Source organism: Orcinus orca, chromosome 1 (assembly GCF_937001465.1).
Source record: "Orcinus orca chromosome 1, mOrcOrc1.1, whole genome shotgun sequence".
Taxonomy (NCBI): Eukaryota; Metazoa; Chordata; class Mammalia; order Artiodactyla; family Delphinidae; genus Orcinus; species Orcinus orca.
This window is the reverse complement of record NC_064559.1, coordinates 193,804,297-193,825,235: the sequence shown is the minus strand read 5'-3', so window position 1 is coordinate 193,825,235 and position 20,939 is coordinate 193,804,297. Positions and strand designations below refer to the sequence as shown.

The window sequence follows — 20,939 nt, the reverse complement described above, 5'->3', positions numbered from 1 at the left end:
TTCAAAGACCTAAATCTAAGAGCTAAAACTATAAAACTCTTGGAAAGAAACATAGGTACAAATTTTTGTGACCTTGGATTAGACAACAATTTTTTAAAATGATGACACCAAAAACCATACAAGAAACAAAAGAAAAAAATAGATAAATTAAACTTAATCAAAATTAAAAACTTTTGTTCATCAAAGCACACTGTCAAGAAAGTAAACTATAACCCTCAAAATAGGAGAAAATATTTGCAAATCGTATATCTGACAAGGGTTTAGTATCCAGACATATAAAGAAATCTTACAACTCAATAATAAAAAGACAACTCTATTTAAAAATAAGCAAAGTGGGCTTCCCTGGTGGCGCAGTGGTTGAGAGTCCGCCTGCTGATGCAGGGGACACGGGTTCGTGCCCTGGTCCGGAAAGATCCCACATGCCGCGGAGCGGCTGGACCCGTGAGCCATGGCCGCTGAGCCTGCGCATCCAGAACCTGTGCTCCGCAACGGGAGACGCCACAGCGGTGAGAGGCCCGCGTACCGCAAAAAGAAAACAAAAATAAGCAAAGCGTTGCACAACATTGAAAATGTACTAAATGCTACTGAATTGTATACTTTAAGATGATTAATAGTCAACTTTATTATATGTGAATTTTTTTAAATAGGCCAAGGATTTGAATAAACAGCTCTCCAAAGAAGATAAACAAATGGCCAATATATACCTAAAAAGATGCTCAACATCATTAGTCATTAGGGAAATGCAAATCAAAACCACAATTAGATACCACTTCACACTCTTTAGAATGGCTATCGTAATTTTTTTTTTTTAAGGAAAATAACAAGTGTTGGCAATAATGTGGAGAAATGAGAACCCTTGATTGGTGGGAATGTAATTTGCTGTAGCCGCCATAGAAAACAGTTCGGCAGTTCCTCAAAAAGTTAAACACAGCGTTACTATATGACTGAGCCATCCCACTCCTAGCGGAATACACCCAGGAGAACTGAAAACATATGTTCATGCAAAAAAGATGTACACAGATGTTCATAGCAACATTCATGGTAGACAAAAAGTGGAAATAATTTACATGTAACTGATGAACAGATAAACAAAAAATGGTATATCCATATAATGGAATATTACTTGGCCGTAATAAAGAATGAAGTACTGGTTCATGTGAACCAGTTCTTTAGGCTCCTATGAACCAGTTCTTAAGGTTCATATGAACCTTAAGAACATGATGCTAAGTGAAAGAAGCCAGTCACAAAAGAGCACATATTGTAGGGTTCCATTTATATGAAATGTCCAGAGTAGGCAAGTACATAGAGACGGCGAGTAGACTAGTGGTTGCCAGGAAGTGAGGGGAGGGGAAGCAGGGCATGAATGCTAGTGGGTTTGGGGCTCCTTTGAGGAATGACAGAAGTGTTCTGCATTTAGATATCGGTACGGCACAACTTGATGAAATCTGGACGTTTTCAAGGTTATGTGGCAGCTCCGGAAATCAGATCCACACCCGGCCTCCTGTCTGTTGTTGCTGCTTGTTGTGGTTTCTTATTGTTTGCTTGTTTAGTGATTTTTCTCAGCTCTTTTTGTAAAGTCTGTGTTTTCTGTTGTGTGTGGCCTATCCAAGTCTGTGTCTGTTAGCTCGGTGGTCAGTTTTGTTTTGATAGTTTTGTTAAATACCTAGAGCCAAAAAGAGGAAAAAAGAAAAAAGAAAAAAACCTCTCCCAGTCTTTGCAGACTGGCTCTGTGCTGGGGCACTACTCCATCGTTTACCAGTCTATTTACAGCTCTGCCTTCACTTTTACTTGCTGCTCTGCCCAGCCTGAAGGCCACCTGAGGTGAAGGCTTAGCATCTTCTCAAGTGTTTTTGGAGCACGCATCCAGCCCTGGGTATATGAATAGTCTTGATTCCCCAGGATACACCGGAGCTTTTAAAAGCCCTCTCTCTCTCCACCCCGCACCCCCGTATCTTCTTTCCCAGCTCTTCCTGCTCAGGCTTTTCCTTCTGTGTACTGTGCATCCCAGTGCTGTCCCTCGCCTCAGGATGCTGCAGCCAACACTTGTGACTTTAAATTCTTTCAGCAAAAGCATCCCGGAAGCTGCCCCCGCCCCCCAGCCCTGGTACTGCTCCAAGCCAGGCAAAATAAAGGCAAGCCCTTGTGCTGTTCCTTCAGGGAGCTGCCAGACAGGTTGGAATCCACAACCTCAATTTTTTTTTTAATTTTAATTTTATATTGGAGTATAGTTGATTAACAATGTTTTGTTAGTTTCAAGTGTACAGCAAAGTGAATCAGTTATACATATACAGGTACCTATTCTTTTTTTTTTTTTTTTTGCGGTACGTGGGCCTCTCACTGTTGTGGCCTCTCCCGTTGCGGAGCACAGGCTCCGGACACGCAGGCTCAGCGGCCATGGCTCACGGGCCAAGCCGCTCCACGGCATGTGGGATCCTCCCGGACCGGGGTACGAACCCGTGTCCCCTGCATCAGCAGGCGGACTCTCAACCACTGCGCCACCAGGGAAGCCCCACAACCACAATTATTTTTTAAAAATAAGGTCCTTATTGCTCCCTCTGCCCTCATGACTGCCATAGGTCTGGAGTGTAAGGGATGGTTGGCAAGCAATTTAAAATGCCACATTGCTTTCTGACCATAAGGCAACTGCTTCTTTCTTCACCAAGGCTTCCCCTTCTTATTATAAGTTTTTAATTAGACTCCAGAGTTCTAGAAAAGTTGATTCAGACAGTGTTTGCCAGTTCATTCATTGTTTTACTGGAGGGATGGATCCCTGGAGTTCTTCTCTATTCCACCATTTTCAATGGCATCACTTATAACATTGTGAAGATACTAAAAAAAAACACTGAATGGTACACTTTAAAAAGGTCAAAATGCTGACTTTTATGATTTTTGAATTTGTCTCAATGAAAAAGGTAGTGACACATTAAAGAAAGATATTCTGAGTTCATAGAATGGCCTTAAAGAGCATTTAGAACCAGGCATTAAGATGGGAAGACATTAAAATACCTTAACTGAGCAAAAAAGGGGGGAAATGACCAAGCAGCAGAGTGATCCGTACTCAGATCAGATGGACGATCAAAGCCGCCCACTAGTAAATGTCTGGAATAGAGTCACATCTTGAGTCCCAGCCAAAAATTGCTGGATCATTAAGCAACGTTGGTCCACTGAGAAAGCACGTCAGTTAGCTATTGCTGGGTAACAAACCACCTGAAAACCTAAGTAGCTAAAAACAACAACCATTTTACTGCTCACAATTCTATGAGTCAGGAGTCTGGACAGGATCTAAAAGAATTGAAATCAAGATCTCGAAGAGATAGTGGTACTCTGTTGTTAATTGCAGCACGATCGACAGTGGTCAAGGTGTGGAAACAACCTAGATGTCCATTGATAAATGAAGAAAGAAAATGTGGTATATACTACAATGGAGTATTACCCAGCCTACAATGGAGTATTACCCAGCCTTAAAAAAGAAGGAAATCCTGGAACATGCCACCACATGGGTGAACCTTGAGGACATTACGCTAAGTGAAATAAGTGCTAGACTGAATGTGCCTCACCTCCCCCCCAACCCCAAATTCATGTATTGAAGTCATAATCCCCAATGTGATGGTATTTGGAGATGCAGACTTTGAGAGGTAATTAGGTTGTGACGGTGGACCTCATACATGGGATTAGTGCCATTATAAGAGAGAGACAGAGCTCTCTTTCTGTACCATGTAAGGACACAGCACGAAGGTGTCCATCTGCAGACCAGGAAGAGTCTCTCACCAGGAAAAGAATCAGCCAGCGCCTTAATCTTAGACTTCTCAGCCTCCAGAACTGCGAGAAATGAAAGTCTGTTGAGCCACCAGTCTATCGTATTTGTTAGCATCCCTGTAGCATCCCAAATTGACTAAGGCAGTAATCCAGTCACGGAAGGACGGATACTGCATGGTTCCACTTACATGGGGTATCTTAAATAGTCAAACTCATAGAATCAGAGAGTAGGATGGCAGTTGCCAGGGGCTGGCAGGGAGGGTGGCAGTAAGGAGTTGCTAATCATTGGGCGTAAAGTCACAGTTATGTCCGATGAATAAGTTCTAAGATCTGCTGTACAACATTGTCCAGCAGTTAAGAATACTGTATTGCACACTAAAAATTTATTAAGGGGGTATATCTTATGTTAAGTGTTTATGCCACAGTAAAATTTTTTTAAAAAGAAAGAATTCGAGCAGAGCTCAGCAGTGGTGGCCTTTGCATCTTTGCTTGGCTGGGGCTGGAGCTGGAGAATCCAAGAGGTCCTCACTCATGTCTGGAACCTCAGCTGGGATGGGTTAAATCAGCTGGAGTGGGCTGAGGTGGCTGTGCCTCTCTCTTCTCTTGGTGTTGACTGGGCCCACTCATATATCTGTTTGGCCCTCCACATGACCTCTCTCTCTTTTGGGGGACAGGCTGGGCTTTTTTCCATGTGGCTGGGTTCCCCTCCGAACAAAAGCAGAACCTGTAAGGCCTGAGCTCAGAAATCCCAGAACTTCACTTCTCTCTCATTCTGTTCACCAAAGCAAGTCACAGGCCAACCCAGGTTCAAGTGATGGGGAAAAGACCCCACCTCTTGCGGGGAGTCATAGCACATGCATACAGGGATGGGAGGAATTGTTAGCAGCTGTCACTGCAGTTTACTACAAATGATAACCCCAAGTTCAGGACAATATAATTATGAAAGTCTAGTGGGAAGAATCTTGCCTCTCCACCAGGCCTCCTCTGATACCACCACAGTGGGGAGGAGAAGGGGTGCTTTGTGACTGCCAGGTGGGGCAGAGGTCTAGTCTCCCTGTGGTCTCTACTGACGCTGGGGGGAGGGGGGTACCGCCTCATCAGTGGCCTCAGCTGCCCACTTGGCTTTCTCTGATAGTCCCAGCAGGGGAGTTGGGTTGCTTTGTTACAGCCTCCAAAGGGTGGAAATCTAAGCTCCCTACTTGGCTTATGCTGGCAGGGGCAGGGTGGAGCCTTTTTTTTTTTTTTTTCCGGCAGTGTTTGGAGCACATCAGTTATTGTCTAAAAGCCTTCTGCCTGGCCTGGCTGCTCCTTTCCTTGTTCTCCGACCAGAGTGCAGGCTTTTCTTGGGGCTTTTTTGGGTCACACCTGTTGCTATTTCCAAGTTGCCAGTTTCTTCAGCTCCAAGTCTGGATACATGAGGCAAAAAGAAAACTCAAGGAACTCCCTACCATGCGGTTCCTCAGATCTCAAGCTCCTTAGCCTGTCCGCCTTCTTCTGTCCACCTTTCAGTCTTCTTATGTTTGTTTTATATATAATGTCCAGGGTTTTTAGTTGTGTGCAGCAGGAAGCATAGGAAAAAGAATGTCTACTCCATCTTACTGGAAGCAGAAGTCTTTTAAAATGAAAGTTGTCAGAGAATTTTATTGTATGTGAACAGCTGAAGTATTTAAGAGAATTTCAGTTTCCTTATATTCATAAGTGCAGTTTGTTAGACTTATAAGAATAACTTAGTTCCTTGTTAAGGTTTTGTTTCCAAAAAACCAGATCAGGGAATCTGTTATTTTAATAACACATATAATTTTTTTTAAAAAGCAAAGTAAATGCACATAGCCTTTTTTGTCCATATATAAAAGTGAGGGGGGGACACATACTTACTAGGAGTTGGACTAATAATAATAAACATATTCCCAAACTCTGTTCTGTGAAGCCTTAACTCTATTAGGCTCTTTGGTTGCAAGTAACAGAAACTAGCTCGTAAGCAAAAAAGATTGTGGGGCTGCTTCCGGAAAAGAAGGAAGAGCTGGAGAAGCCAGCTTCAGAAGGTCAGGAACCAGGAAGGCTCCAGGGGTCTGACTTGGCTAAACCTCACCTCGGGCAGGAGTGAACCAGCCTTTTTCTGCCTTTGTGTTTCTCAGTCCAGGATTTGGACCCCAGAAAGAGAGCTTCTGACCTGCCTGGCTTGGATCAAGCGTGGGTCACAGGCCCATCCTTGTCTAGGAGAGGAGACTGGAGCCCTTTGAATGACAGTCCCAACAGGAGTATCCAATGAGGAGGCCGGGGGGAGGCAGGGAGTCCTCCACAGCACAATCGGGGTGCAGAAGGAAAGGAAAGTGATTAAAATGTCAGGCTGGTGAGAATCGCAGAGGTACTACAGATGCCAGTGGATGGACTCTAAGCTAAGAGCTCTAGAGCCAAATGGGTTTGGGAAACCTGAGCTAGATAAGGAGAAACTGCCTCTGAGAGCCTCTACTGGACCAGTGCACTGGATGGAGGATACAGCGTTTCGCAAACTTATCTAACCACATGATGCCTTTTGCCTTGGAACCCCATTGACATATCTAGGAACCCTGGCCTGATTGGCCTCCAGTGACCCTTTTAGCTCTGAGATTCTGTGATCCTGCAGGAAGGACATGGCTTCTGTTTAACTGAAAAGAAACCAAAAAGCATGAAACAGTGGAGATGGAGAAGGACTGAGCCAGTGCAGCTCAGGCTGAGAGCCGTATTGGGAAGCAGTGGAAGCCAGCTCCTTTGGGTCCCAGGAGATGCCCCCAATAACCTCCAGTTAATGAGCTATTTTATGTGAAATGAATTGGTCGGTTTCTTGTCTGGCATGATCATCACTTGGTTTCTCTGAGCAGTCTGGCTGTGACCAGAAGCTTGGGTCAGGGCCGGAGGGGCCCTTAGCAGTCGTCTGGGCCAGCACTTAGGTCATCCAGAGAGGACACACAAGCCTGGTGAGGGGAAAGGGACTTGTCTGAGGCCATGTAGCGACGTGGTGGCAGAGCTGGGACCAGAACCCAGGTCTCCAGGCACCCAGCTCAGCATCTTCCCTTTATGCTGCAGCACTGTACCTTGAAGGGGAGAAGTCGGGGACAGCCACGGTGGTTTCCGTCAGCAGGCCTCCTCTGCCCTCCTCCCGCCCTATCCCACAGTGACTGCCCCTTCTCTGGGAAGGCCCCCTCAGCTCTATGGGCCCTCAGCACTCTGGGAGAGGGAAGGGAAGAGGGGGGCAGGAGGCGGGATAGAGGGTTGACTTTATCCCCCTTACTGCTTGCTGATTATCTGTCCTTCCAGAGGGATTGAAGGACTGAGTTTGTCTTTTTTTTTTTTTTTTAAAATTAATTTTTACTGGACTGAGTTTGTCTTGATGTTCACTGCTGGTTCACTTGGGCCTGGCCCAGGCCTTGAAGAACATGCAGATTTCACAAGGGAGGGCATCAGTGGTAGGAGACTCTTTTTTTTTTTTTTTTTGCAGTACGCGGGCCTCTCACTGTTGGGGCCTCTCCCGTTGCGGAGCACAGGCTCTGGACGCGCAGGCTCAGCAGCCATGGCTCACGGGCCCAGCAGCTCCGTGGCATGTGGGATCTTCCCGGACCGGGGCACGAACCCGTGTTCCCTGCATCGGCAGGCAGACTCTCAACCACTGCGCCACCAGGGAAGCCCAGGAGGAGACTCTTGAGCAAAGGAGGAGTTGGGAAAGCCCATGCTGGGAAGAGAGGATTCCTATTTGGTTAAAATGATGCATTCCTTTGGTGTTTAGCAGGATAATGCTGGAGGGTGTGTTGAGCACATAACACAGTGTGGTTTAAATGCTGGGCCATGTACGCTTTGACCCAGCAGTCCCACTTCTAAGAATTTATCCCAAGGGATTAATCTTCATAAATGCACAAAAATGCATGAACCAGGATGTTCGATCACAGCATTGTTTTTAAAAAAGGAAATAGCCTAAGTATCCAATAATACAGAAGCAATGATAGAAATGCACATCCAAATGGTAAGTTATTTTGACATTTATTAAAAATGGTGAATTAGATATGCCTATCAAGAGAATGTATTTATAATATCTTAGGTAAAGGAACAGGTTATAAAACAAATTATAATATTATTTTTATAAAAATAAATTAACACTGCTATTGACATCAAAATTCATGGACAGAAAAAAATTTTTACAAAAATCAAAATGTTTGCAGTAACTATCTCTGGGGGTTTTAGAGTGACAGGTGGCTTTTTATCTTTTTTGCGTTTTTGTTCTTTTCATTTATATTTCCTAATTATTCTACAGTGAATATATGTTTGGTAATCATTGTATAAAGTTTTAAAAAAAATGCCGTGCTAAGGAATCTGAACCTCATTCTTAAGGTGACGTAAATTAAATTTTTATAAATTAAATCATTAGAAGTGCCCTAAGCAACTTTGCCACTTAAAGGAGCCTCATTGAGACCCCTCTGGGAATAGGAAGACTCCATTGATTAGATGGCAAATAGTATCCCTGCCTGTGTTTTTCTTGTAAATTCTGATCTCTGAACATTGCTTTTCTGCGCAAGACCATACCAAGTCAATACATTAAGGGAACTGGAAGAGCAGATTTAGGCCTTATCAAGTCCTTGTGACTGGAGGACAAAGGATGGTGCTTTCTGGTAGTGTCCCATTGCAGGCCGTGTTCTGTAAACCAGCAAGGCAGCCAGAGTAAACTCGGGTAGAAAAATTCCAGTAGAGTGTCTGGGGGGTGTGGCTTTGTGAGGGATGTTGTTGGTTTTGTTTTGGGACCACAAACAGTTGGATTCAAATGTGTCCTGGGGCCCTTTGGCTTAGACCCAGCTCATGTCTGCTCCTGTGAACTTTCCTTACAGGAAAACTTGATCGGTGCCCTCTTGGCGATTTTCGGACACCTTGTGGTCAGCATTGCACTTAACCTCCAGGTACGTTTCAGTCACCAGCACTGCCTGGGGCAGAGATACAGCCGATGGGTATCTGGTGCAGGCCCGGCTGCCTCCTCTCTGGGGGACATTGCCTATTCCATCCCAGGGCTGGGACAATACCTTTTAGGTTGTTCCAGAATCTCTCTTGATTCTTTGCCCCTGCTTCATCCCCCATCACCCCTCAACTATGAAGACAGTGCTCTCCATTACTTGAAAGTCTCTGGGGGGGTGCCTTGGAGCAGCTGCTGTGTACGCCCTGCCCCATAACTCCTCGGCCTAGTTGAGCTCACAGGCAGCTGTGGTTTAGAGCCAGTTGACGACACCATGGGAACTGGCCCCACTGGCTGCAGGTGCAGCTGGGAAGCCAGCTGTGTGTGTTGGGTGCTGGTGGCGGTTGTTAATGCCCCGGGGCAGCCTTCAACCAGTGGGGGATGGGAGTCAGTGGATAAATGCTCCAGGCCACCGTCCTTGGGTAGGATGGTTCTGAGGGGAGGTCACAGGGTTTCTCAGAATGACTGAGCCCCAGTTGCCCAAAGCACTAACTCACCGTGAAAGCACCCTTCACTGGTCCTCCTCCCTTCCCTGTCTCACTTTCCCACTCCCTGACTTATGCTTCCTGGAATCACCTCCCAAATCAACTCCCTGCTCCCCAACCCTTGTTTCAGGGACTGCTTCTGGGAAACCCAGTCCAAGACTTGACACCTGCCAGCAGGACAAATCCCACAGCACACTGGCCAACGCTTTCCTCCAGCGCTGCACAGCTTCCGGCTTCGGCAAGCCGCTCTGCCCCTCTGGAGCAGGCACATGAACACTCTGCTTCCACATACACACACGTGTGTGTTTCTGTGTGTTTCCGAGGCTGCATGGTCTCTTCGCTCCTTATGTGGTTCCCTCTCTTCTCTCTGCAGACCAGCAGCCCTCATCAAGATCCTCCCCACATGGCAGCCTTGACCCTCTAAGTCAACATGCCTTTCTGGCTTTCCTTACTCACTGCCTCAGGGTCTGTGTCCCAAGTTCACATGTCCAGAACCAGGAATATTGTCCATGCTTGGGCCAAGTATCCACCCGAGGGAGAGCAGGGCCCACTAGCACCCACAGGACTGCGCAGCAGAGCAGCCAGCATCTCTACAGAAAGGAGTGTATCCAAGTGGGCACACTGAACACGGGGACTCCTGGGCATTGCTATTAGAGGGAAAAGTCAACCCAAGGGCCAGGCTAAAGTGGGGGTCCTTAGATCGTGGCTCCCACCCCAGACTGCTCGTTGCCTGTGATGTGCATCAGAAATGCACATTTCCAGGCCTCACCCACATCTCCCCGCTGAGGGTGAGGCCCAGGCACATGTATTTTTTCAAAGCTTCCCAGGGAATTTAAGGCTTCCCAGCCAATTTGAGAACTACTGTCTCAGAATAGCAACCTAAGATTTAGATCACTACTGCTTTACTCTTCTCTGAGTCAGAACTCCAAAAACACTTGACAGGTCTCCCCAAACTATTTTTAAAAGTGGGGAGTGGATTTCGGATTCGTGCATCTTAGCATCTTTTTCCTGGAGATCTGGACAAATCGCATTCTTTCTCGGATTTCTAGAAGTACTGTCACATCCGCCTCGCGGGCTCCAAGGACCCTCGGGCCTATTTCAAGACCAAGACATGGTGGCTGGGCCTGTTCCTGATGCTGCTGGGCGAGCTGGGCGTGTTTGCCTCCTACGCCTTCGCCCCGCTCTCGCTGATTGTGCCTCTCAGCGCCGTCTCCGTGATAGGTAAGACCCAGCTCCCACCCCGCCCCTCCCTTGGGACTTGCCTACCTCTGTGAGCAGGTCACCGCCAGTATCAAAGAGACTCACCAAACCAGCTTTTGCTTTCCTAGTAATGCCTAACACTTACAAAGCGCTTCATACTCAGCAGGACTTGCTCTAAGCACTTTACAGATAGTGATTCTTCTAATCCTCCTGGCAGCCTTTTGAGGGAGATACTGTTATTATCCCCATTTTACAGATGAGGAAACCGAGGCACAGAGTGGTGAAATTACTTTCCCCAAATCACACAGCTAGTGAGAAACAGGGCTGGGATGCAAACTGGCGTTCTGCCTCCAGAATCTGTTTAAGATTCGGAAAGTTTATCAGAATTGCTTTTTATTTCTACTTCAGAAGGAAGATAAACCTTGACACATTCATCCTAACACTGTCAAGATAAACTAAGCTTTCAGAGTTCAGGTATTTCGCACCTCTAAGAAATGCACATTCAGCTTATTCTCTGATCTTTTTACATCAACTGATACCATTTTTAAAACATCACTAACTTTCTCATCTGCCATTTTTCTATGGTTTCTGTAATCACTGAACCAGTGTTTCAGAACGTTTGAACCAACTGGAAGACAAAGGAGTTTTAATATCCATGAAGTCACAAATAAAATAGAATTAGAAAAAAATTCTTTTCTTCTTAAGTAAAAGATGTTAGTAGATCAGTGAACAATAGTTTTTTGTACATAGGAGCAGGGACAGTGAACTTGCTTTGAAATGTTTCCTTCCATCCTGCTGGTAAGCATTACAGTGCCGAGAAGCTCTTCTCTGCTCTTAAAGGAGAAAATCCTATTCTGAGTCTTAATCCTCCTGGAATTAAGAGGGCCTCTTCAATACAGGGATGGCATATGCATGGCATTTATGTGCCCCTGCAGTACCCAAGGCAGATATCACTAATCAATCATAGTGAGCCTGGATGGGCCCTCAGAATTCTCAGAGCTTCAGGCAGTCATTACCAATTACTAGGAGCTGGCAGACGAGCGGAAATCTATTTGCTTTCCCTGATCCTATTTATTGAAAGCCCCTCTTTTTCTCGACCAGGGTTGGTAAGCAGGCAGCCTACAAGATGACTGAGGTCCTCAGGCATGCTGTGTTCTTTCCCACCCAGTATCGTTTCAAAATGTCATTTGAGTGCCTTTAGTTGAGGCAAGTTGTCTGCCGTAGTCTCAGCTTCTCTCTACTGTCTTACATCTGGCCCGCTTTCTACATCTGTGTTGTTGCCCAGCCCCAACAGGTATTTAGGTTTGTCCTCTGCCCATTGCTCATCTATCCAAAGGGCTCTCAGAACCTTTATTGACAATGAGGAATATGTGACTGAATGACTAAGTACTTTAAATCTTAGTCTTTGAATTTTAATAAGGATCAAATAACCAAATTCTTAAAAATGGGCCGAATTATAATGATGGGACTTCACATATCATCCCCTAGAAATTAAGGGGCTCTTAGAGTTTCTTAAGTCACCAAGTGAAAAATAATATTAAAAATAAATATTAAAATAATAATCACCATTTATTGGGTACCTATTACTTATTAGTTACTGTTCCAGGTACTTTAATAATAATAATAATAATTACTCAGTTATTGAGCATGTACTAAGTGATTTGCATATATTATCTCATTTAATTACCCCTATGACTCTGAGAAGTAGGTATTTTCAGTGATATGCTGATAAACCAACTCGAGAGAATGAGAGAAGACGAAAAAGAAAAGAAAGAGGAGGTGGAGGGAGGGAGGGAAGAAGGGAAGGGACAGAAAAGTGGAAGAAAAAGAAGACCTGATTTTTAATGTTTCTGATGTAAAGGGTGTAAATACCCACACTGTCTCTGATTCCAAGCTACCAATGGTTTCCTGACTATTAACCCTCAGCAAGCTGGTGAAGGCTGGATCCAGCACACGATTTCAGAGACTAGGAGACTGACTCTCAGGTGAAGTGACCTACCCAGGTTACCCAGCCAGAGGAGGCAGACCTGAGATAGTAACCCTGGTCTTCTCACGGTGAATGCCAGCCCCATCCTTTAGGACAGTCACAAGAAAGTTTGAGTACATCTGCAAACGTGGAAGAGTCAGGGAGTGAAAAGAAAAGAACCAGGGGGGAAATGTCAGAGGTAGGCATTGCCTTCTGAAGGAGCAAGAGCCCTGGCCTCCAACAGTCCTAGGTTTGAGCCCAGCCTTTCCTCGCCAGCTGCATGGTCTTGAGCGGGTCCTTTCCCTCTCTCAGCTTCAGTGTCCCCATTTTCCACATGGAATCATAACAGTGCCCACCTCAAAGAGCAAACACGCCAGAAATAACTTGTGTAAGTTGCCTGTCACACAGCAAGTATTCAGCCCCCGGTGTTCCTTGTAGGAAATCCTCAGGGAGGCTCAGAGAGGAGCCTCTGTTTCTAATAACAAGAGACAGCTCTTGGGAGCATGAGTGAGAGCTTAGGCAAGCTCCAGCGCAAATGAGCCAACCCAGAGGGCACTGGTGAAGGGACTCCATTTGACTGATGGCAGCCTCAATGCTCTTCTCCCTGTGCTTTTTTTTTTTATAGCCAGCGCCATCATAGGAATCATATTCATCAAAGAAAAATGGAAACCTAAAGACTTTCTGAGTAAGTTCGTGGATTGGAGCTCTGTTCTTAATTTTATGCTTGTGTTTTTTTTTCATTGTGAAACCAGCTCACCCCAATGTAGAGATCATTTGTCTCCTTCTCCCCTGTGTGGTTCTGTATCCCACCCTCATCGGGCTCCTGAGAGCTGGGTCTTTTAATCAGTGGTTCCCAAACTTGGCTACGCATCAGAACCATCTGTGCAACTTTTTAAAATGGGCTTTCATTTATTCCATTCAATCAATATTTATTGAACATCTATTGCTGGGATTTTAGGAGGCCCAGGAAAAGACACCCTCTTTCCCTAACTGAGTTTTAAAACAGTGAGAACTAAATAAGGAAGTCAAACACAGGAGATCAGAAGTTATGCTTTATTACTAATAAAAGCTAGATTAGAACATGCAGCCACGTGAACTTGCTTACGCTCTCCCCGCAGTGCGCTCCAGCCCACAGCTAGACCTTGGGCCAGTCTCCCAAGGAAATATTTGGGTTTACAGAATGGAACACTTATCCAGAATTACTGCCGTACATATCCTGGGACAGAGAAGGGAGAAAAAAAGATCAAAGCCTGAGTGTTTAAATTCTTTCGATAGATTAACTCCATTTCGGTCGAGAAATGCAGACCAATGGTGCGAGAGGCAGAAGTGTCGGTCCATTGGAGCTTCCTCCACATAGAAACCCAAGGAGTGGGGAAGAAGTTACCTACTGAGTGCCACCCTCTGTTGTAGGTGCTGGAGATATAGCAGTAGGACAGATGAGGATCCTACTCTCATGGAGGTTACCGTCTAATGTATATGTGTGTTGGAGGGGAGAACATACAGTAAACAAGTTAACTATATAACTAACCAAATAAAATAATTCTAGATCTTAGCGAGTGCTTCAGAGAAAATAGAATGCTTTTTGTTGGGGCACTGGGGATGTGGGGATGCTTTTCCTAGACTGGTCAGGGTTAGACTCTCTGAAGAGGTGGGACCCAGACCTAACTGATACTAAGGAGACTACCAACGCCAAGGTCTGTGGGCAGTGTTCCATGTAGAAGGAGCAGCAGGTGCAAAGGCCCTGAGGCAGGAATAGGCTTGGCATGTCCGGTATCAGTAAGGCCTGTGTAGCTGGAGGGTGATGAGTAAAGGAGGAAGCAGGACATGAGAGCAAGGAGGCATGGAGGAACTGGATGATGCAGGGGCTTACGAGCCATGCTAAGGAGTTAAGGAGTGACATGATGGTGGGTCCAGGCTCTATCCCCAGAGACTTTAAATCTGGGCTGGGGCCTGGGCATTTGCATTCTCATAAAGTTCCCCAGGGTGAAGTATATTAGTCTGCAACTTGCTTTGAAATGTATCCAAAAATAACCTGGCTTGATGAATGAGTGGAGGGATGTAGAAAATGGATCGCGATATGGGATAAAGCAAGTATAATAAAATGTCAATTTAGAATCTAGGTGGTGGGACTATGGGTGCTTACTATTAAAAATTTTTTTATATAAATTTATTTTTATTTATTTGTTTTTGGCTGTGTTGGGTCTTCGTTGCTGTGCGTGGGCTTTCTTTAGTTGCGGCGAGCGGGCTTCTTATTGCAGTGGCTTCTCTTATTGTGGAGCACGGGCTCTAGGCACACAGCCTTCAGTAGTTGCGGCACGTGGGCTCAGTAATTGTAGCTCGCAGGCTGTAGAGCTCAGGCTTAGTAGTTGTGGTGCACGGGCTTAGTTGCTCCACAGCGTGTGGGATCTTCCCGGACCAGGGCTCAAACCCGTGTCCCCTGCATTGGCAGGCGGATTCTTAACCACTGCACCACCAGGGAAGTCCTTGTGTCTGAAAGTTTTTAAACACAAAATGTCAGGGAGAAGAAGCTCCCAAGATGCTGCAGACACACAGCCACATTTGGGAATCACTGTTCTGAATCATTGGTGTAGAGTAACAGCAAGATTGGACCAGGAGGTGGAAAAAGAAAAGAATCTTACACTGAAAAAAGCAGAACTACTGCTCAGCAAACAAATGATGCCACAAAGACCAAAAGACTCAGAATGATTTGTAGTAATTCTGCTGGGGGAGGGGCGGGGCTGGGCTGGTTCTGAGATCAGTGTAGAGGTTTATGTTCCTTCCAGGGTCATGCTAGGTGGTCCTGGAATGAGAGGCATACCCTATGTGAATTAGAAAAAGATGCCCCTCTGGGCATCTATAGTTCTGTGGGCAAATGCCTTGGTGAGCAGAGCATGGGCTAGATTTTAGCCCTCTTCACTGCCCTTGTGCAGTGAGCAACCTGCACAACTGTACCTGGCTGCCCTGCTTAGAGTTCTAGTAAGTTCAGCAAACATTCACCCAGTGCTAGACCTTTGCTGGACAACGCAGGCATATTGATGAGTAAGACCTGTCCCTGCTTACGGAGAACTTAAGACAATAGACTTGCACAGAACTTACCATGTTGAGTTTAAGCATGGTTCATTCATTCACTGAGCAATTGAACAACTGGTTTTTGAACACCTTTTGAGGCCTAGAATGAAAATAAAGGACATTTAATATGATATCACATTTCCTCGAGATAGGGAAATGAAACAGGTAGAGTTAATTCTATCACAGAAAATCCAGAAGCCTGTGGTCACAATATGTGCAGCTCAGAACTCACGGTCCTTTTCAGCTTGCATGGGGCTGGGCTCACTCAACTTCAACCAGAGGCTTTTCACCAACCCCACAGGGTTCAATTGGAGTGTGACAGGACCCTGGGGAAGAGTCAGGAGACTCTGGTCCTTCACCCAGGAGCATGCCTCCTGGGCCACCAACAATATCTGACAGGTCTGTGGAGTCGAGTGTTGGTAGTATTTAGATAGTTCCCTTGGGTGTAGGTTAAATAGCCAGTTGGGAGAGACTGAGACAGTTTTTCAAAGGCATACCGTAGGCTCTGAAGGTTTACTTTTGAGGTTTTTTTGGTTTTTTGTTTTTATCTAGCCCATCTAGCTTTAGAATGTTCCTTGTAAAATGCATATTAAAACCAGAGTGCAATACTAGAACGGCTAAGATGAAGAAAAAATACACAGTTTTGCTCATACGCTACTGGTGGGAGTGTAAATTGGTACAGCCACTTTGGAAAACCATTCGACAGTACCTACTAAACTGGACATCTACATCTCCCATGACCATGAATTCCACTCCTAGTTTTGTACCCAATAGAACTACATGCATATGTTTTCCAAATGACATGCACAAGAATGTAGCAATGTGATTTGTTATAACCCGAGACTGGAGACTACTTAGATGCCTATCAACAGTAGAAATGATAAATTGTATCCTATTCACACATGGACCACCGTACAGCAGTGAGAATGAAGAAACTACCACCACATACCAGGATACAGATGAATCTCACAAACATAGTCTTGCATGAACCCAGACACAAGAAAATGTACTGTACGAATCCATTGATATAAAGTACAAACCCAGGCAAATGGTCAGTGCTGGTAGGAGTCAAAGTGTTGCCCTGGGGGTGGGGGCTAGTGATTGGAAGGGGACATGAGTGGGGATTTGGGGGTCCTACAAATGTTCCCTTTCTCGACCTGGGTGCTGGTTACGTGGGTGAGTTCACTTTGTAAGAATTCATCGAGCACTTTTTTGTATGCATGCTATCTTATTAAAAAAATTTTTTAACACTAAATGTATCTTTAAAAAATGACATTCAGGGGACTTCCCTGGCGGCCCAGTGGTTAAGACACCACACTTCCTCTGCAGGGGGCACGGGTTTGATTGCTGGTGGGAGAACCAAGTTCCTGCATGCCTTGAGGCATGGCCAAAAAAGTAGGAAAAAAAATGACATTCATGAAGATACTCTGTTTTTTTTCAAGTAAAGAAAAACCCCAAATTCAAGCAATAGCAGGTCCCCATATGTTACCCTAAAGACACATGCTGGCCTGGGGCGGGTGCTTGCAGTAAGCCCTGTGATGGCCTCCCTCTCCCTGCAGGGCGCTACATCTTATCCTTTGTTGGCTGCGGTCTGGCCATCGTGGGCACCTACTTGCTGGTGACATTCGCACCCAACAGTCATGAGAAGATGACAGGCGAGAACATCATCAGACATCTTGTGAGCTGGCCTTTTCTCCTGTACATGGTGAGAGAAGCCTCCGGTCCTTCCACCTGAGAGGATGGGGGTGGGGATGGAGTCCTAGAAACCAGAAACCCAAATTCCCAGCAAGACGGGGTTCACGGGAATCATGATGTATTTCACAGCGCCGAACACCACGCTCGCAGAGAGCACGTAGTTCCTGGGGAAGTGCTTTTTTTCACTTGTGTCCTGAGTAATGTCTAAAACTGCATGTATAGTGTGATAACTTGATTTTTTTAGAGGTATTTGTAGGTCTGTACGTTACCTGTAAAAGATTGGATAGAAAAACAGAAACTCCATCAGTAGTTGTCTCTGAGAGATGGAATTATGATTGTGTCTTTATTTCACCTTCGTCTTTACATATTACCCAAAATTTCTACAGTGAGCATTTAAAACTGTTATGGTAAGAAAAAAAGTTAAAATTTCTAACAGTTAAAGAATGTTATATATATTTTTTTGCCCGCTATCACACAGCTGATAGAAGCTGATAGAAACACGGGAGACACTGCAGACTTTATCTCCTAAACCCCCAACCAGAACTAATCAAGGTTACAAATAGATTACAACTGACTAATTGTAATCTAAATTGATTACAAATAGACTAATCAAGGAAAACATCTAAGGTATTTGGTAAAGCTTATTCCTGCTCCCCCTGCACCATGTTAAACACTTTTTAATGTATTATCTATCAACAAAAATAACCAGTAAACAGAGGAGTTTTATTTGAGCCAAACTGAGGACTATAGCCTGGGAGACAGCCTTTCAGATAACTCTGAGGAACTGCTCTGGAGAAGCATGGTTTTCAGCACAGATTTATATCTCCTCAGGTCAAAGAACTTTAAACAAGTCAGGGATACATTCCTTAAAGGTATAAAACAACAACAACAAAAAACAGATCAGCATGTACACAGCAAGTCGGTTTGTCCTTGGTACCTGGGAAGGGAATCTTATCATCGCAGGGGTACTAGCATTGGCATCCCATGAAGGGAGGCATTTAATATTTATTTTTAATGTGAACATTCTTTACTTCTGGTCAGTGTACCCTTTTCTTTAATAATTAAAGCAGGTGTACAATGTATGTTTGAAAGGCCACAAATAGGCCGTTTTAGTTAACATAAAATTTTTTTTTTAATTTCTCCATTTTAATCTTTTTTTTTCCATATTTATTTATTTACTTGGTTGCACCAGGTCTTAGTTGTGGCAGGCGGGCTCATTAGTTGTGGCATGCAAACTCTAAGTTGAGGCATGCGTGTGGGATCTAGTTCCCTGACCAGGGGTCGAACCCGGGTCCCCTGCATTGGGAGCTCGGAGTCTCATCCACTGCACCACCAGGGAAGTCCCTGTTAGCATAAAATCTGAGTTAAATCATGTAGAAGCCAGAATGACTTCCCTAGACCTCAATGTGTGAAGATTTGTTTCATCACATCTCAGACTCCCTCGATAGTCCTATAACATAGGTGTTTTTCTCCCCATTTTATGGATGAGAAAACTGGATCTCAGGGTTAGCAAACTTGCTCAGAGTCCCGTGAGAGCCGAGCTGGACCTGAAGCCTGCCTGCCTGGCTGGCCTCACGTGTCACCACAGCCTGCTAACGAAGGTGTTCACTGTTTTGCTTGACTCAAGCAGCCTGGGCCTGCTGTAGAGGCCCCGAACGTCCTTTTTCCTCAGATTGCCCGTGAGGCAGATGATAGATTCCCCCAAGGTTGGGGCTGTGTCATCTCCCTAGTGCCAGCCAGCCCCAGCGTTGACCTGTAGGCATGGAGAAGTGTCTGCCGGGCAGAGCCAGAGACCCACCTCTTCAGGAAAAGCTTAACCCTAGAACACAGGCTTCTCTTTCAGAGAGTCCTGGGCTCGAGTCCATTGCATACTGTGTAGCCGTAACCAAGGCACTTAGCCGCATGCTCTGCCTCCTTCTCTGTACGTTAACTGGAGGGGTCACTGGACCCGGGGTGGCTGTCAGGTCCACCCAGCACGTGACGGATGCTCAGTGACCAATTCAGTTTGGCTTCCTCCGTCGTCACTGTGAGGCAGTGCTGCCAGCTGGAAAGATTTGGCCAAATCAAATTCAATAAATATTTATTGAGTGTCTGCTATGTGCCAGACACTGTGGGTATAAAAGCTAAACGAGACAGGCTGACAGAACCCATGGTCCATCAGGAGGCACCAACACATATACAGCCATCTCACGATAGAACGCCAAGTGCTCTCCCAGCGTGCGTTTAAGCATCATGAAGAATGGTGGGGAGATCGGCCACTCCCACCCCCCTGCCCAAATGTATGCACATCATTTGGGAATGTTGATGAGTAACTACATCTGCTTGATGGCGTATTTTGCAACAATTAAAGATAATGATGACAACTTCATAAAACATGAAAATTGTTTACGGTAACGAACAACGGCCCAGCACAAAACTGTGCTTTGACTGTGATGACAAGTAGATAAAATATATATTCACTGTGACAAAGACGGGAAGAAACAGGAAAATGAACGCAGCTGTGTTTTATGATCTCTAATTCTGAGGAATTTAACAATTTTTTTCTTTTTAAAATGCCCATTAATGTTTCTGCATTGGTTTTTGTGATAAATGAACTTCGGTAGGAGGTTGGGATAGGCAAACAGAGCTGAGCCGTTGCTTTAGTTTTGCCGGGGGCTGGGGCTGGCTTCACTCCTTGGGGAAGTATTGCCAAATGTCTGGACCTTTAAGGAATAGAAGGGACGAGCTGTTGCTGCGAAGGCAGGGAACTTCTCAAACTTCGGTTTTCAAACTTGCTGTTGTCTAGTAAGATTCTACTGATGGAGCACCTTCTGAACACCAGGCACTGCGCCCCCATCTGCAGGCAGTGTAGCCTAGTGGGAAAGCGCATGGGCCCTGGAGCCAGGCTATCCGGGTTCAAATCCCAGCTCTGCCTTTTGCTAGCTTGAGATTCTTCATAGAATTATTATGCTGATTTAGTGAGTTGAGTAAAGATAAAATGCTTAGAATAGAGCCTGGCAGATTTATGAGTTCACCAAGTATAAGCTGTGATTGTGGTCCTCTAAGTTAAGAACACTTATCCCTGTTTCACAAAGGAGGTAACTGAGGTTTAGAGAACTTAAGTGACCTGGCTAAGGTCACACAACTAGTTTAGAAGGAGATCCAAGCTCATAACTGGGCCTCCCTGACTCCAGAAGTCCTCTTTTTTCCGACTCTACCAAGCTGCACGCAGTGGAGGCTCGGTTAGCAGGCAAGTGGTATATATACTTATATACTTAACCAAAGAGCTCTTCTCCTCACCAAACAAGCAGCTCCCTCTTTAACCAACTCCCAGTTTTAGTGGGGGTTACCGTGGAGCAGTGAAATGGGACACCAGCTCAGCCTGATGAATCTTGACCATCCAAGGCAGGGTGGACCTGAGGCCAGCACAGCGCCCTCAGAGCCTCACCGCGAGGTGAACTGCTCCTCAGTATTGGGAGTAGAGAGATTCAGCGTTCCCTGCTTTCCTGCAGGGTATGTATCAGCGGTGTGGGAAATACTGGCTGTTTCAATTCCCTTTCAACTCTGAGGGCCTGTGACTGATGCAATCAGCAGCATAAACTCCAGCCCAGCCCTCCAGGGTCTCCTGGTCTTGCCTGTGGCCCCCGCTGACCTCCCCCCCCTTGCTGCTCTCTGTAGCTCGTGGAGATCATTCTCTTCTGCTTGCTGCTGTACTTCTACAAGGAGAGGAACGCCAACAACATTGTTGTGATACTCCTCTTGGTGGCGTTACTTGGTAAGTGAGGGTCCTGGGGATTGAGTTTTGCCACCACTAAGTAGC

The 20,939-nt window shown here is 45.5% G+C and overlaps 1 protein-coding gene across 15 annotated transcripts in view; it reads left to right on the top strand.

Moving 5' to 3' along the window:
- Positions 1-20,939, top strand: part of NIPAL3 (NIPA like domain containing 3) — a 73,290-nt gene that overhangs the window by 35,532 nt on the left and 16,819 nt on the right. For 14 of the 15 annotated variants that reach the window (XM_033422569.2, XM_033422566.2, XM_033422563.2 and 11 more), the window contains 5 exons: positions 8,607-8,675; positions 10,260-10,431; positions 13,002-13,061; positions 17,005-17,150; positions 20,798-20,894. In XM_033422569.2, coding sequence (XP_033278460.1) covers positions 8,607-8,675; positions 10,260-10,431; positions 13,002-13,061; positions 17,005-17,150; positions 20,798-20,894 — 544 coding nt within the window. The remainder of the gene's footprint in view (positions 1-8,606; positions 8,676-10,259; positions 10,432-13,001; positions 13,062-17,004; positions 17,151-20,797; positions 20,895-20,939) is intronic. The other variant, XM_033422575.2, reaches the window with a different exon arrangement.